Here is a 17,987-nt window from a genome sequence, read left to right on the forward strand (position 1 = left end):
TACCAGGGATGGAGCATTCACAGATTCCCTGGGCAACCCATTCCAGTGCCTCACCACCCTCACAGGAAAGAATTTCTTCCTTATACCCAACCTAAACTTCCCCTGTTTAGGTTTGAACCCGTTACCCCTTGTCCTATCACTACAATCCCTAATGAAGAGTCCCTCTCCAGCATCCCTATAGGCCCCCTTCAGATACTGGAAGGCTGCTATGAGGTCTCCACGCAGCCTTCTCTTCTCCAGGCTGAACAGCCCCAACTTTCTCAGCATGTCTTCATACAGGAGGTGCTCCAGCCCCGAGCATCCTTGTGGCCTCCTCTGGACTTGTTCCAACAGTTCCATGTCCTTTTTATGTTGAGGACACCAGAACTACACACAATACTCCAAGTGAGGTCTCATGACAGCAGAGTAGAGGGGCAGGATCACCTCCTTCGACCTGCTGGTCATGCTCCTTTTGATGCAGCCCAGGACACGGTTGGCTTTCTGGGCTGCAAGTGCACATTACCAGCTTGTGTTCAGTTTTTCATCATATCAGATGAGAAACTGGTACATTTTCAGATCATATTTTAGAAAACTAAAATATGCAAACCTTTTGCTTTACTAATTCTTCTCTAATGACAATGACTGGGGGCAATCACAGCAGATAGACCTGTCCAAACAAACAGAAATTACCCAAATCTGGTTTGCAGAAGTCACTAGTTTATAAAAGCAACTGAGCCAGCAAGTTTTGTTTGTGTGTGCACTGGTTTGTTTTCTTCCCCCCTGTCATTCTTTGTCAAGAATCCCAGTATGGTTCTTTGCAGAATACATATTACAACAGTGAATCACAGCAGCTCTGTTTACCCACAGCCTGTCAGAAAGAAATGAAATGGGGAAAAATGCTTATCTGACAGACTGTCTACATTTTTTTTTCTCTTAACAGATACAAAAAATAGCGTAACAGACATTTGCTTCATCCTGGTATGTGTTATTATGTATTAGAGTGCTATACCCTATGTATATATCTATACGTATGGTTTACTTATATACCCAATGTATATCACTAATGGTATTCCTTTTCCTCAGTGGTGAGAACTCCCATTTTTTATGCTTCAGCCTTATTTGAGACATTTCTTTCATGTCTTCAAGTCTCATAATGTTTTCTTACTCAACATGATAACCAACATTATAAAGAAGAGCAAGAAAGATAAACTGCCTGTATTTCTAATATTTTTATAGTAAATATATATCATCAGGCTACCTCTACTACAACTTCTGTACAACCTCTGATGACTTCCACTACATTCAGATGATCCTTGGAAAAGATAAACAGAAGTTAAGCTTTAGTTTAAATATAGTTTAGCTTGGATTTCCACAAAAATCTAAGCAGTCTTCCTACTGATCAAGAAGCCTTTCATGCTATCAGCCAAAGAAAAAGTATCCTGCTTCACAACAAGGTCTCAACCCACGGAAACTTTGGTTTCAAGGTGTCAGCTCCTACTTTGCAAGCTAAGTTTGTAGGCCTCACTGTCAGCTGTTTCTGAGAACATTTAATGATCTTTTCAGGTACTCCTTCAGACTTACGTGGTGTTCTTCCATGTTCTTCCATGTTCTTCCAGCCTTTATTTTTTAAGATGTCTTTTACAACAGAACGGTCTTTTCTTAAGGAAAGGCTGGTTGACTGGTCTCGTAGATTTACTATTAGGATAGCATACACATTTTTTTTTAATCAAGTAATTGATATTTCACTTTGCTTAACCAGCAAAATGAGGGCAATGTGGACATTTTAATGAAGAGTTACTGTTTGCTTTTCCTTTAAAGTTTAACACTTCCTATCAACAAATGTGTGTAAATAAGCTTGTTTACCACAAATTCATTTCAAAGTAAGAGTAACTGGCAAAAACTACTTCTCTTTCATTTTTCAAAAATCCTTATTATAACTGGAAGACTAGATGAAAGGATATATGTGTATCTACATATGTGTATGTGTGCATAAAAGCAAGAAGAGATTAAATACTGGCTAAGAGAATATGCCAAAAAGAAAAAAATCCAAGGGAGAGCAGGTGGCAATATCAATGGCATCAAGAATGTTTACATGTTAGCTATACTAAAACCAAGCAACTATGTTTGATAAGGGCATATACAAAGCTGAGTATGAAAAGAATACAAAAAATTTCTGTCCTCTCACCTTAATCTTCTATCTTTTCAGTGAAGAAAGCACTGAATACTGCTTTAAATTCATAGAATTATAGAATTCTTTGGGTTGGTAAGTACCTTAAGATCATCGAGTTTGAACCTCCTGCCATGGGCAGGGATGCTTCACACTAGATTGTGTCACCCAAGGCTCTATCTAGCCTGGGCTTGAACGCTGCCAGGGATGCAGCATTTACTGCTTCCCTGGGCAACTGGTGTCAGTGCCTCAGCACCCTCACAGTAAAGAACTTATTCCTTATATCTAATCTGAACTGACCCTGTTTTAGTTTGAACCCATCACCCCTTGTCCTATCGCTACAGTCCCTGATGAAGAGTATCCTTGTAGGCCCCTTCAGACACTGGAAGCTGCTCTGACGTCTCCATGTAGCTTCTCCAGGCTGAACAGCCCCAACTTTCTTAGCCTGTCTTCATAAGGGAGGTGCTCCAACCTCCGATGCCTTGCTGTGGGTATCTTTATTCATTTCCTTCCCCCCCCCCTTCTGATATTTGATTCCTGCGGCATCTTATTTGCCTGCATAAGCCTCCTGTTATATATGCATTATGTCAACAAACTTCAAACAATTCCAAATTAGTCATCTTTATTTACCTGGGGAGACTGGTTCTGTGTTGCTGCTTGTCTTTCCGAGGCATATTCCAAACCACACTTTACCCTTAATTAAGATTTTGTGAGATTAAAAGTCAGAATACTTAGCATTTATATTTTGTTTTCCCTATTTAAAGTGAGTTTAATCACAAACTACAAGGTCAGTTTCACTTACATGCAAGCATACACACAAAATCCTGCTGAATGTAAAGTTTTCGCACAGTGATTTACACTCGGGCGAATGATGTAGAAGTAGTTGAGTGGAAGGTCAGTAGCATCTGTTGCTTTGCTAATAAAGTTACATAGGTACCTAAAGCTTTCATGCTACATGTCAGCCATCTCAGCTGGCTGACTTGGTACCTACCTCCTGCTTATGATTAAATCAGATTCACAAATGTTCCCATGTTCTGTACAACATCTATTGAGTAGGTATGCTTAGAGTACCTCTACTACATAGCCAAAGCATTTAACTTCAGCACAGAGCATTGAGGCATAACTTCTATTCTAAAAGACCAGAAAAGAGAAAAACAGGACAGGGAGTGCTCATTTTTAATTAAACTGATTACTGCTGAGAATAAATCACAGGCTTGGGAGTCTTCATTTTTTCTCCTTCTACTAGCAATGTTCAAACTTGTATCTTCCACAGTATCCAAACTGTGTATCTGGAGATGAGGCTTGGATATGTTTTCTACCTGTGCCTACCCAGAAAGAAAAAAATAAAGACTCTGGTTTACATGGTAAAGGCTCACGTAATAAATATATAATTTATATTACTGAATATATTTTCAGCCATGAAAAAAAATACATCTACTACACCTACTCCAAATATGAAATAATATAATGAAACTATTCTCAATGCTTGAAAGAATAATTGGCCTTGTTACAAATATCCAACTTTGGGATATTTACAGTACCTCAGGAACATCTTCAAGTGATTTTTCCAGTGACCCTTTTGCTGTCATGTCTGATGTGATCACCAGGGCACAGAAAAATCTCTGAACAAGGAATATATACTACTATTAACAGTTCACTTACATGACAGAGGATCGAAGGGTAAGTATGGCAAGCACACTCAGAAGAAAAACAGAGAAGCATTGATAGAACAGATTAATGTTCATTGTAGCACAGTAGATGGAACACATTGGCTGTCTTGATTCCAAAGTGGAAATACACACCCAAACCAATTTTATTTGTCAAACATGCAATTAGGTGGACATAAAGTCCATGCTATTAAAGGCCAGTCAACATCTGGGTGACAGGTGCCAGCATGTTAGCCATAGTATATGGTGAGAGCAAGAGATGGAACATGAGATAAGTGATAATAGCTCTGTATATACTCTGTAAGTTATGTCTGCTTAAGATATCATGATAATAAGTTTGTCATTCAGTAACTTGCATTATTTTTGAATTTTCAGTCATCAAATTCAATGAAAATGCTGAAAACACTGTGAAATAAAACATCTTCAGAAGAGGGCTTTAAGGGATTATGGAGAGAGCAGTACTAGTGGAAAAGGTAAGCAGCCATCAGTTAAAGCTGGCTTTTATGGGAAATAAATAGCACATGTAACTTGGGCTGTCAGTTGGCAGAGTGAGATACGGAGAGGCACAGTAGGGAGAAAACATGGATTTCTGAGAAAACACATGTAGCAGAAAATCAGGAAAAGGCAGATTGGAAATCTCATTTTGTGTTTGCAATTTTCCACTATTCTCTGCTGTAGTTATTAGGGCAGGATCTTAGTTTAAATCACTAGAGAAAAAGACTACCCTCAGAGGCAGAAAAGCATGTTAGAATAATAATAGTGTTTTTACACTAGAAAAACAATGTGGGTTTTTTTTCTCTCCTTCTTTCCTTCTCTATAGACAATAAAGATTTCAGTGACTCTGGAGCATATGTGTTCACAGAATCACAGAATCATTAGGGTTAAAAGGGACCTCTGGAGATCATCTAGTCCAATCCCCAAATTTTAGCAGTGTATGTGGTTAGTAAATGTCAGTGGATATACCAGTCCTAGAGTAAAATACATTTTGCAGTATTTTTACCAAAGGGTGAATTTCATTCATCTTTATTAATGTTTTGCAATAATGTATTAAATTTTCATAAACAGTACTCCTCTTCATCATCATCAAGAGGTTGTGTTTCATATTTATTGCTGGCAAAACAGCTGCAATATACTTCTTGAGATAACTGAAAGAAGAACAATAACAGGACAAGAAATGCAGTATTCAAACATATATTTAGCATTCTGGATATCTCATCTTTTGTATTTTTATTACTAGAAACTACATTATTAAAATTCACAACATATAAATAAAATTTTCTGTTGTTAATGTATTTACTTCTATTTGGTTTTCTTTCAAGTTAGAGCACCCATAAGTAAGCTTATGGATGGTTTTCTGCATTTCTTCTCTGTATTATTAGCAGCATTGTCTGAAGCATTTACCTAATAGCAGTTGATAAAACCTCTATTTTGAAACATGGTTTTGCCCATTAATGCTTCTGCATAAGAATTAAAGCTAGGCACAGCAATATTTTTTTCTGTTGTTAGAATCAGAAGCTCTTAAGCTTTTAAATGGGTCAACCATCCAGTATGACTTAGTCACATGTGCTTTAAATTAGTCAAGTGTTTAATTGGCTTGCTGGATGTTTGCATGTATAAATATAGGTGCTTGATCCAAGAGATATCTTGCTTCAATAGGTGTCATTTTATGTGTTCTAATTTTGTAGAAAGAAAAGAATAGTAAATGAACTGGTTTTTCAAGCCAGTTGAATGTTCAGAAATGTAAAGGCAATTAAAAATGTTGGCTGCCCCACATGACTGGAAAATCAGGCTATTATTTCATTGTCAGGAAAAATTAGATACACGCTTCTGAAAATTTTGGATAGATTTCTGTAACTGAATACATCAGTAAAGCTCTAGACTGGTATATAGGGTTTATTCATATAATCTACTAATATGCCAATAAAATGAACTAAACTGAAGCTGCTACTTGGATGTATGAACAGGATCTGTTTGCCCATTATATATGTTCTATGATCCCTAAGCAGAAGAAAGCATAGGTTGATGCTCTGCTGAAAAATATCAATGTAATACATCAGATTAAAACATAGAATGGAGAGGCACACCAGATATATGCTGTGTTAGAGGCCTACAGAATATGAACAAAAGAGATTGCACATCTACCTAACAATATCAATGCTGCTTTATCATTTGGGCATTCCATTTTGAAAGAAACCCGCTCATTAGAGGCATTTTGAGTGAATGACTGACAGGTTGCAAGGTATGTAACACCTGTAATGATGAATTTAGGCAGGGTTCATACGTCAACTTTCAGTTAGTTTTGGTACAAAAACAGCGTTGAAATTTGTCATCTGATCACACATTGTTCTTTACAGTGGTGATTCCTGAATTTTCCTGTGAATATAGTATCACAGTCATGACTGGAAGAGACAATAATGGAATCATAGGAAGCTTATGGGGAAAAAAACAAGCAAACCAGCCAGTGGAATGGCAAGAAACAAGATGGATTTGTGGTAACCTCAGCAAATGTGGACACTGGGAAAAAAGGAAGAACAAAGGAGAAAGCATGTTGCATTTGTAAGGTATGAAAAGAGAAAATGTCACTGTCTTTGAAACCAATGGGGAAGTAGCTGGAAATTTTCTATACATGATCTAGTCACTAAGTCAAAACTGTTAAACCTGAGAGATTTAAGTTAGGTATCTACATAATGTTTAGTTGTCTAAAGAAAGGCTTGGCTTGATCTTTTTCTGTTTAAGTTAGTTGTGAAAGCTGTGGTACTCTGCAGGCAAAAATACATCAAAGACTATTACAGTGCATGTGACAGTTGTAATATGTACACGTGATATTTGTATGCTGGAGTACCAGCGAGCATTTTACATATATAATAATCCAGTGTGCTGACTTGATGGGTCAGTTTCCCATGGAATCACCTAGGGTAATGGTTGCAAATTCGCCCTCAGTGATTTGCTGCCAGGGTCCTATTAAGATATTTTCTAAGTTTAACATGTTTATAATCCACATGTAGTTTAATATGTTCTCTCTTTCACCTTTACATTCCAAAGATACAAATATACTTTAAAACATTTCATAGAATCATAGAGTCAGCTAGGTTGGAAAAGACCTTTAAGATCATCAAGTCCAACCATTATCCCAGGACTGCCAAGACCACTACTAAACCATGTCACTGAGGGCCCTATCTATACATCTACATCTATTTAATGCAAGCTAATTTGTAATTGATTAATTTTCATAGTCTCTAAACTAGCTGAATAAGAGATGCTGAACATAACTCAGATTTTAAAGATAATTCTAATGAATTCTGAAATAAATGCAGCTTTGTTATAGAAGAATTGTGGCTGTCTTTTTAGTTGCCCTTTTTAAGAGGAATAACAGTAATAGACATAAAACTTGAGGTGGTCACAAATAGAACTAAGGGAATAATTAATCCTGGGGTTTTAACACATTAATCAGTATTGTTTGTATTGATGGAAATTGTAGGTCTCAGTACCTTTGAAAAATCTGCTTTTATTTTGGTGTGAATATTTTAGCCTTTAAGTAGCTGTCATTTTATTTTACATCATAATAGGAAGCATTTAAGGACGGAATACTGGCAAAAAGGCTGCATGTCATCTGCTTATGTATCTTAATTTTGACAATCAGAAGGACTACCAAAAATTCCAGGGATTCCAAGAAGGAAGGGGTATTGTGAGAGTGAAATACAGCACCGTTAGCAGCATATTAGATACATATAAAATAGTTCTTCCAGCCTAGAATAATTGCTCCACCACAGTGCCTGCCATATGGTCAGCAGCTTGCTGATGCCCTTTGCCCCAGCAGTCTGTGTAATGGCAGCATCTGAGTAGCTGTTCCAGTCCTTCTAATAAAGGCAGTTTTTCACACTGACTAGTTATGTGCTGTTATAGGTTGCAAAGATGGCTATTATTTTGTTTAAGACTTATACACTTGCCAGGGGCTACTTCTGATTTGTGCTGAAGTAGAATAAAAAGCCTTGACTGTGTTGACCACAGCGACATGCATGGAAAAGAAACCAAGCAGAATTTCTTCTGCATGTTTAAGTATTCTTAAAGCCAAAGTTCTCTTCTTTACATTTCGCCTAATTTTTCTAGGGTTTTCTGTTTATAGAAAACTCACTGCCTCAAACAGATAAGCTGAAATTATGGAAGCATCTAACATACTTTTTAAAAGGCAAAATAATGCCATAACTACAGTAGTCTTCACAGGGTTTAGTTTGACAATGGGATCAATTTTAGACATCCTAGCCCCCTGATTTTTATGTGTGTGGAGGTCTACATTTCTAAAATGTGTGCCTGCTTTATTAAAGTTAGAAGAGTTAATAATTCTTTTTGATATATGAGCATACAAACTGAACTTGGCTGTTTCATGACACCCAGGAAATGGTGAAACTTATCTGGAAACTGTAACAAATTACTAGTTTGTTGTTGCCTATTTTTAATCTCCTTGAGGTTGACATTATCAGGTTAATTATATTGATACATTTCTTTCTAGCTACTTAATTGTCCCCTGCACACTGGCTGGCCATTTACAAGATATTTACAAGAGTTTTACAAGCCATTTCCATTGATGCAGGGATAAAAATAAAATACAGATCATAACTTACAAACCATCAAACTTATAAACTTGCTGAAACCGTCTGAACAGATCATAGAATCACAGAATAGCTTGAATTGGAAAGGACTTCAAGATCAACTAGTTCCAACCCTCCTGCCATCTACTGTGATCTGTCAGCATTCCTAGCTGGCTTTGCTTATATTCACATCCTGGTTTGATTGGTAAAGATCAGTGTTTGTTCTGTGTTTGAGCAGCACTGTTGAGCCTTCATCCATAATGTGGACTCCTAAACAGTTTTAAGAGGAAATCAGATTTTTCACTGAATGTGTTACCTTCATAATTTTGAATACTTTTAGTGTAAAAATGTTTGATAAACTTTTACAGCCACAAGGAGTTCTACATGATACCAACCATGTAAATTAGAGCAAGTTTTGACCACCTACTTTCAATTCACCAAGAGTGAAAGCAGCTGTTTTTCAGTGGTCCTCTGGTTGTCATATTACTTGGCTGAGAAGGGTAATACATTTTCCTTTCATTTTGTTGTTAGTATGGTCAGGGGGTTCTTTCTTTATTTTTACAGTGTGCTAATACCTTTTCTGTTTGGTATTGTTATTCATACATTTTCATGAAATCTGAAAGGAGGTTTCAAGATATGGAAGGTTGAGGTATCTTAATTTTCTTCCTGTATAGCAGGGGCTTTCCATCATCATCTTCCATATTGATGGGTTTGTTCCTTTTCCTGCTTACCACTCATAGGGACTGTAACCAATACATCCTATTTGTAAGTGGCTCCATTTTACTTGAAAGTTAACTGCCAACTACTCTCCTATAGATTGGAGATAGACCTTGGTCTTTCACCTTGTATTTTAATGCAGGAGTTTTTTGTTATGACCCAGTTCAATGACATCCCATGACATCCACCCACCACTAATCATTTAATTTTAATTCTTTTGTCAACCTCTGATACATCTCTGAATCATCATTTTATTGAGCACTGATGGATCCCATACTTCATAATCCTGGCACCAGCCCCACTTCTACTGAATCATACAGACTATTCCTATATTTATTTCCAGGACCAGGTACTGAGATCTTCTACAGAACATTATATAGCACTGAGATACTTCCCTTAGGATGGTGTGTCACAGGTACACCTGCCCAGTGACGTAGGTGGAAAAAAGGGAGTTGGTAATTTCCTACCCATTGCTTACAGCATATGTTTCATCCTGAGTGCCAATAACAAATTGGCCTGTGTCAGTTGTCTCCTTGTTGGAAAAATATTCCTGGGTTCTATGAAAATAGGCAACTCTGCGTCAGAACTAGAATTAAGTATAGAAGAAAGTGAATGGTGTTATGTTTCTGAAGGCTATGCATGTTGTCTATGTAGTTCTCAAGCCAACAGCACTACTGAACAACACAGCTACATATGCATGTACTGAATTGACAATGAGTTTGGGAACCTTATTGTGTGGGTTTTTTAACCTGACTACTGTTTTTCACATGATTTTACTTTTGAGGTTGGAATTAGATGAGGCCTATAGAAATGTGGTTTAGTGGTGGCATTGGCAGTTCTGGGGAATGGCTGGACATGATCATCTTAAAGGCCTTTTCCAACTGAAATGATTCTATGCATGCTCTTCTGCCGTAGCAAAGCCATGGTGGTGGTATACATAATTCAGCATCTTCACAAGAATGGTGAGATGGTAAAATATTGTTCATTCACATAAAAACTAGGAACAAGCATACTGAAAAAGTATGAACAGTGTATTATGATGGTCCAAAAGTACCATCATATAAACCTCAGTTTTCATTAGCTAGTACACTCAACTGTGCAGTATGTGTCAAACTACAAATTCCTGCTCCAACATACCAAGATTAAAACTTCTCCTTGAAGAAGGTTTCTTAATATGGGCAATATAATCTGGTGATGAATACTAGAATACTAGTTACTGTGCTGTTATGATGTTATACAGAGTAAAAAGATTTATCTGAAACTCTGTTACCGAATCTTTGAGAGAGAAACAAAGATTTTCTTTATCTCAAGCTTTCATTTCTCAATGACCTCCTAGTGTTAAAGCTTTATTTTCTGTTTGTTTTTCATAAAAATGCCAATATCAATGGTCAGTGATACTTATAGATGAGTTATATATAGCACTTTTCACTTATGCCTTATAAATTTTAGATGTAATTTTATTAATATGTCAGCCTCCTTTTTGGCAACCACTCATTTATTTACCAAATTAGCATTGTATGATATTGACTCTGAGGTATTTAAACAATATGAAGTGTATCTCAAGCCGAAACATTTGTAGGATTCTACTCTAGTTTTATGTGCAGGTAGGGAAGTTTTCCTAGTGGAAATAGCTAAAATCTTTTGAGTTTATCAGAGAAATGAAGGTAAATCAGGAGTCACAAAGTAAAAAAGGTAGTGAAGAGAGAATTTTGCAAGTGAAGATATTGTTTTGCTCTGGTATTTTCCCCCTTATTCTAACATGCTTGACACTGTTTTATTAATTATTTTGTTGCTGGAAGTACTCATTTACTGTAGTTTTTCCCACAAACATCATGGAACTTTTCTCTCCTACCTTCCAGATGAGTGCTATGGTGGTAGCAGTGCAGCAGTGTGCTTGTCTCTCTTGCTTGCCCTTTGCTGCTGTGCTGGTTCAATGTGTTAACTATTGTTTCACTACCAAACTAGGCCAGCAAATAGTTGGTGGCTAAGAGAGTTTCATGGAATACAGAAAGAATCAAGTTCAAACACTAAATTTAGATGAGACTTAAAATGAGCAGTGTGTGGCAGATGACTGCTGTGGCTACTGGGTCCTTTGTGGTGCTGAGGATTTCCTGGATACATCTGCACTGTCCTTTGGCACAGTGTTCTCACTTTTCAGCTCAGGCCTCTGTGGTCTAAGGTGTGTGTACCTAATTTATTCCTGAGGTCTCTCTGGGTGGAACATACTCAGTCCCTTGCTGATGAAGCCCTGGTGTATCTGAAAGAATAGGTAAAAGACAATTGTAAAAACAGCATGGAGGGCTACCTCCATCTGACTGTCCTGCAGTGCCACCCCAGAACACATTATACTCAAGGCTTTAAATTAAAAAAAGGAGAGATTTAGGTTAGATATTAGGAAGAAGTGCTTCTCTATGAGGTTGGTGAGGCGCTGGAACAGGTTGCCCAGAGAAGCTGTGGCTGCCCCATCCCTGGCAGTGTTCAAGGCCAGGTTGGATGGGGCTTGGAGCAACCTGGTCTAGTGGAAGGTGTCCCTGACCATGGCAGGGGGTTGGAACTGAATGATCTTTAAGGGCCCTTCCAACACAAACTCTGATACTCTTCTATGCTTCATACCCTGCCTTATTCCATGCTGGAGTATACCACACCCAGCCTAAGCAGGATGGCTTCTGGAGGGCTGCCAAGTAACTTTGCCAAGTAAATTTGTCACTGCTCAGGATAACCTGAAAAACAACCCAGTAATTCTGAAAACAAAACCATCAGGGTTTATAGTGTTTTGGCTTGGGTTCATGAGAATACCTGGGCATAGCTCTGTTATACCTGAAGGTGGCCTAGACTGGAGGTGCCAGTTCCAGTTTCATCAGCCTTACACACTGCCAGCAGGTCTGGTGGCAGCTTGGCACTCCTGAATTCTGCCAATAGCAGTGAGCAGGGGCATTTTAAGTTTCAGAAAATGATAGAATCTATGTGAAGGAGAGCATGTGATTGCATTAAATGCATAAAATGCATCTCCTGGCAAGAAACAGCTCTGACAAGGGCTGCACAACCAGGAGATAGCCAACAGTGAGCACAGGAAGCCTGATAGGACACTGTGGTGGAAACATGTCATATAGAGTGGATGGCATAGCATGTACCACAGCATCCAGGAATGTACTCTGCTAGTCATCTCAAAGGTGTATTCCCATGCAATATGAGGCACCTGATGCGTGACCAAGGTTTTGATTCACTCCTTACTGAAGGCGGGTTAGAAAAACACAGCAGTGAAGTTCCACTATGGCATTGCACTTCTTACAGAACCGTAGAATGATTTAGGTTGGAAAAGACCTTAAGATGATCCAGTTCCACCCCCCTGCTATTGGCAGGGACACCTCACCCAAGGCTCTGTCCAACCTGGCCTTGAACACTGCCAGGGATGGAGCATTTACCAATTCTTTGGGCAAACTCTGTGTCAGCTCAGTTCTTACGCTCACTCCATTTTCCCTATCCCTGTCTCACTTGCTTTTTCCTTTGTTTTTCTTGCAGTTGCATCTTGTTACTCAGGAACATGTTACTGCACAGAGAAATGCCTGTGTCAGTAGGCATGACACTTTGTCATAATGAGCCACCTCATCAGGCACTGCTCTGGGGACGTGATCTGTAAATGAGTCAGTTTAAACCTCCTCCTCATGCAGGTTTTGTCTTTGTGAAGCAGGTGTCTGCAACAGTGCACTGTGGTGCATTCATCTCACCAATATATTGTGAACAGAAAGGGGCATTCCCTTTTCCAGAGGTTTTATGCTAGGGATAAGGAAAGAAAACAGATCTCTCTTTCTAGTTTTATAAATAGAAAGTCAGTGGCTTCACTGGCCATGCAGTTCAGATGTTATCCTGGGCAATCCTGTAACTAGTCTAAGCAGTTCCTAACACAAGGCGTTGTGCACTTGATTGCTGTATGAGGGAAGACACCTTGTGGTGATAGTACCATAGTATAGGATGTGATCTGTTGGAAACTGTGTTACACGTGCAATGCCTCAGTTCACCTGCACCCCCATTCCACGAGGTGTGTCAAACAGCAGTTGTTCACACAGCAACGGAAAAGCTGGTTCTCGTCTTTTCCCCTGAGCATTCTTCATTTTGCAGTGAGTTGAATTACTACACGTTCAATAGATATCCTGGAGTAGATTACCTACAATGTTGTGGCATTTTCACACAGACAGCCTCAAGAGGGAGTCAGTGGATTACTGTGATACAGCGAAGCTGCCTAATGCTACAAAGCTTGGTATTCCTTGGGAAGATAAAGCTTTGATCAGGCATATCCAGGGGAATGCGAAAGTATTAGCACTGATGAGGGCTGGTAAGAACCTTGTAGAATGAAATCCTGCATCAGCTGGGAATCTGTTGCAAGACTGATGTATGACAGCACAACAATACATATAGCAACTGTTGTCCTAAGGTTCTGAATAATTTCAGACAAGGTAGAAGAGATTTTTAATACCTGGACTATGCCTTTGCAGATCCCCTATCATTTGTCTTCAATTCTTTTCAGCATTGTTTGCCATTTTTTATAACCACTAGTCTCAGCATAGACTAATAATGCTCTGGGGCATCCACTTTATAGCAGTGTTAGAGGATAATACTTTACCCAACCATTTCCTGACTGTTAAGGATTATGAAAAATACAATATTCAACTATAAATGTCTGTCTGTGTGGCTATTCTTTCTATTGATTCTGTTATCATAGTGGTTAACTCTTGGGAATGTTATCATCAATACTGTATTACTGGCTAAAAAAAAAGAGATCTGAGGACATTCCAGGAAGCCTGACACGTATCTGTGACAATCTGTAGGTGTCATTTCTCTATCAAGTGCCTCATGAGACAAGTTACTATCACAGCCAGTGAATGGCTACAGTAGTAAGTGCAGTTTTGACATGCAGTTAATCCAAAAGTGAGTATTCTGGCACATGGGGCTGTAGCAGGTTTTCACACATATGCGCTATAGTAGAGGCACATGACCAGATAAATGAGATTATTGCAAGTGCATTAAGAGAACTAGGTTACACTGGTAGCTAAGGCTATATAGACTTGTCAGTGCTGGTGTTATACCACAGATAGATGTCTAGGTGACTAGGGAAATTTAATCCTAGTGGAAGGTGTCCCTGCCCATGACAGAAGGGTTGAAACTAAATGATTTTAAGATCCTTTCCAACCCAAACCATTCCATGATTCTGCTGTAACTTTATAGCTGGATGTTGTAAATTAATAGCTGTTAAATGCTGAAGAACATCATCATTATTTGCAGCTATTTTGGTAATGCAGGCACTGTAAAATTTTAATTAACAGGAAGTGCTGAAATGAGAAGTAGTGGGAAAATAGGCCTTGGTAAGTTTCAGTGCACCATTTGCCTTGAATAATGGCATGTGATTAAACAAATACTCTTCTATCCCCTTCATTTGATATGATTCCCTCACTAACTGTCACTGGTAAGACCTTGCTGCTAGTGACTGAGAAAGTCTGATACAGTACCAAGTTATAAGCCTGGAATTTTATGCATTTTTCATAAGGTTTTTCTTATTCTGACAGTTTTCTCTACCCTTTGTCATCGCAATCATTTTGTTGTGTTATTCATAGGAAAAAAAGGATCAAAAGTATTTCATAATTTTCACAGTTCCATAATCTCCCAAAATAAGGCCTTCTATTAACACCTGTTCAGTTGTCTGATGCATTTAGAAGAAGTATTTTTATATTACCTCCAAATTTCTGGGCAGAAATTTTCAATGTTTGTTGAGGAATGCATTTCAAATTAGGTGAAATGTCACAAGATTTGCTTGTTTTTCCTGCTTCAAAATGTTTTCAAAACACACATGGAATAAATGCATTATAGATAAAACAACTATTGAGGAAGGAGGCTATTTCCTGCATCTAACAAGTGTAGAAAGCATCTTTGATATCACTTTCATTCTCAGAAAGTTTGATTTAAGGATGTCTTTACCTGTAAAATGTGTGCTGAATTAAGAGAGATTGTGCTCAGCTAAGGGAGACTGAAAACTAACTGGAAACATTTGAAGATAAGAGGATTCAGCAGCAGTGTTAGAAACACTAACGAAGACAGGGATTTCTAGTATAGGCAGAGGACCTGACTTTAGAATGCTGTGCCCAAAAGAGTTCACCTAGGTGTCCCTCACAGTGCAAAAAGCAGGATTCAGAAAGTCACAGAACTGTTGAGGCACCTCTGGAGATCAGCTAGTCCAACCTTCAAAGCAGGTTGTTCAGAACTGCATCCAGTCTGGTTTTGGATATCTCCAAAGATGGAGACTCCACAACCTCCCCTGGCAACCTGGGCTGGTGTTTTACCACCCTCACAGTAAAAAGTGGGAGGGCTTTAATGTTTCAGTGGATTTGGTCTGTATTTCTGTTTGGTTCTATTGCTTCTTGTTCCTTCACTGGACACCACCAAGAACAACCTACCTTCTTTACTCTGTTCCCATCAGGTATTTATACACAAAGATACTTTTGACACCTTCTCCAGGCTGAACAGTCCCAGGTCTCTCAGCCTCTTATTAACTGACAAAAACTCCAGTCCCTTAATAATCTTGGTGTCCCTTTGACAGCCTAGCTCAGTATGCCCATGTCTCTCTTGCCCTGGAGAGCCCAGAACTGGACTTTGCACTCCAGATGTGTCTCATCAGTGCAGAGAAGAGGGGAGAATCAACTCCTTCCACACAACTAGCTCGCATTCAACTTGTTTTCCACCAGAACCCCAGGTCTTTTTATCCAAAGTTGCTTTCCAGCTCTTCAGCCTCCAGATACATGGAGTTATTCCTCCCTAGATTGCAGGGCTTGGTGCTTACCTTTGTTGAGCTTCATGAGATTCCTGTTTGGTAATTTCTTCAGCCTGTTGAGTGCCCTCTGAATAGCAGCACCAGCTGCATCAATCACTCTTCACATTTTTTTTACCACCTGCAAACTTGCCAACTGGCCTCCAGCTCAACTCTGTGATGCTGCTCCCAAGCCTTTCAGCCCAGCAGGTCAACCAACTTTAAGTCTACCTCCCTGACCACTTATCTAGGCCATTATTCATCAATTTGCCAATGAGGATGTTACAATCATCAAGTGGATGTTACGCTTCAGCAAGTGTTGAAAGCCTTGCTGAAGTGAACATAAACATCAATTGCTCTTCCCTCATCCCTCATGCTAGCTATTTCATCACAGAAGGCTGTCAGGTTAGTCAGGTATCATTTCCCTTTCATAAATCAACTCTGACTACTCTAAATCACCTTTTTGTCCTCAGCATGTTTGCAAATGGTTTCCAGGATTATTTGTTCCATTTCTTTCCCATGGGTAAAGATGAGGCTGACCAGTTTGTAGCTAGTTGCTTTGAATGACTTCTGGAGGAGCACAGTTGGCCAGTTAAGCTGTCTGCACAGCAGCAGCAAACCATTTCTATATTCATCTCAGCAATCTGCTGTACACATGCACAGAGATTGCACTCCAAATTCCTTATCTCTCTAATTATATCTATTGCAAAAAGCAGCTTTTGAAAGTAGAGAGGACATTTTAATGAATTCTCAGTGTTTCTTATGCTTTTCATATCTGAAAATGTGTGTCAGAAGCATGATGTTGTATAAGATCTTCAGCAATCGAAGTATTTTACTTGGTCTTGCTTAACAGCTATTAGTCATGATAGACATGACCCCTTATTCCTTGACAGTAATCATTTTGAGAGGTAGTACCTTATCTATCATTGCAAACAACAGAAAAGTGGATCTGTGCTGATTTTCTGTGCTAAACAGATTTACCTTACTGAAAAATAAAGAAATTAAGAGTGACCTTTTTTAAATAGAAATTCTGTTTGAATTTACAGTCTGAGGATGTCAATGAGGGAACTTATATAAGGACAGGTAAGGTCTTTTATTAGACTTTCATCAGAGTAGAGAAAGTAGGCAGGAGCATTTCTGTGGAATTGTTAATGGCAAGATGTAGTTTTAGACTATGCTAGATCATAGCTAAAACCAAGACAGGGAGAAGGTCAGATCACTATTGATTACCAGCAAGCTTGAAGATTTCTTCACCGTACTCTCCATAGAAGATTTCAGTGAGTTCTAAATACCTGGCAAGTTTACACAAGGGATATTAGTATTTCTGAGCCTTCTGAAGAACAAAGACTTGGCCTGAAATTCTACCTTTTTGAGATTCTGTGTTCTCTTTTAAAATCTTCATTAGTGCTATCAAGTGAGTTTACCAGTGAATTACTGATTAGTATAGTCTGAAATTATTACATTAGAGGACATTCTGAAAGTATTAGAACCTTTGAAAAGACCATTCTGCACAAAATGAATGGGGAAAGGAGCTGACTTACTGCATATTGGGACTCTTCATTAGGGACTGTATTAATAGGACAAGGGGTAATGGGTTTAAACTTAAACAGGGGAAGTTCAGGTTAGAAATAAGGAAGAAGTTCTTTACTGTGAGGGTGGTGAGGCACTGAAAAAAGGTTGCTCAAAAAAGTGGTAAATGCTCCATCTCTGGCAGTGTTCAAGGCCAGGCTGGACAGAGCCTTGGGTGACATGGTCTAGTGTGAGGCATCCCTGCCCATAGCAGGAGGGCTAGAACTGGATGATCTTAAGGTCCTTTCCAACCCATTCTATGATTCTATATTGGAAAAAGGCTTCATTTCAGCATCGATACAGCTTGTACCTCTGTTATTACTTGGTAGTGGGTGAGGTCAGCAGTGAGTATTCCGTAACTTACTGAGCTGGACCATCAGCTCTAGTCAGACAAAAAAATTGAGGGCCTTTGCTGGATGGGATTTTGCTGTGTTGTACAGAACACACCAGCTCTAGGTTATCTCTCCATCAGTGTTGCTTTGAAAATGTGCAAGATGTGTTCTCTTACC

The 17,987-nt window shown here is 38.8% G+C and overlaps 1 protein-coding gene across 1 annotated transcript in view; it reads left to right on the plus strand.

The window, feature by feature from the left end:
* Window positions 1-17,987, plus strand: part of ABTB2 (ankyrin repeat and BTB domain containing 2) — a 165,072-nt gene that overhangs the window by 1,432 nt on the left and 145,653 nt on the right. Inside the window, exons 2-4 of the mRNA XM_061462054.1 lie at window positions 4,189-4,286; window positions 6,168-6,374; window positions 12,636-12,757. Coding sequence (XP_061318038.1) covers window positions 12,754-12,757 — 4 coding nt within the window. The 5' untranslated portion in view covers window positions 4,189-4,286; window positions 6,168-6,374; window positions 12,636-12,753. The remainder of the gene's footprint in view (window positions 1-4,188; window positions 4,287-6,167; window positions 6,375-12,635; window positions 12,758-17,987) is intronic.

The sequence above is a fragment of the Pezoporus flaviventris genome, unplaced genomic scaffold (assembly GCF_033815535.1).
Source record: "Pezoporus flaviventris isolate CSIRO_AGI_PZ_B2104156 unplaced genomic scaffold, CSIRO_AGI_Pfla_v1 ptg000035l, whole genome shotgun sequence".
NCBI classification, from domain to species: domain Eukaryota; kingdom Metazoa; phylum Chordata; class Aves; order Psittaciformes; family Psittacidae; genus Pezoporus; species Pezoporus flaviventris.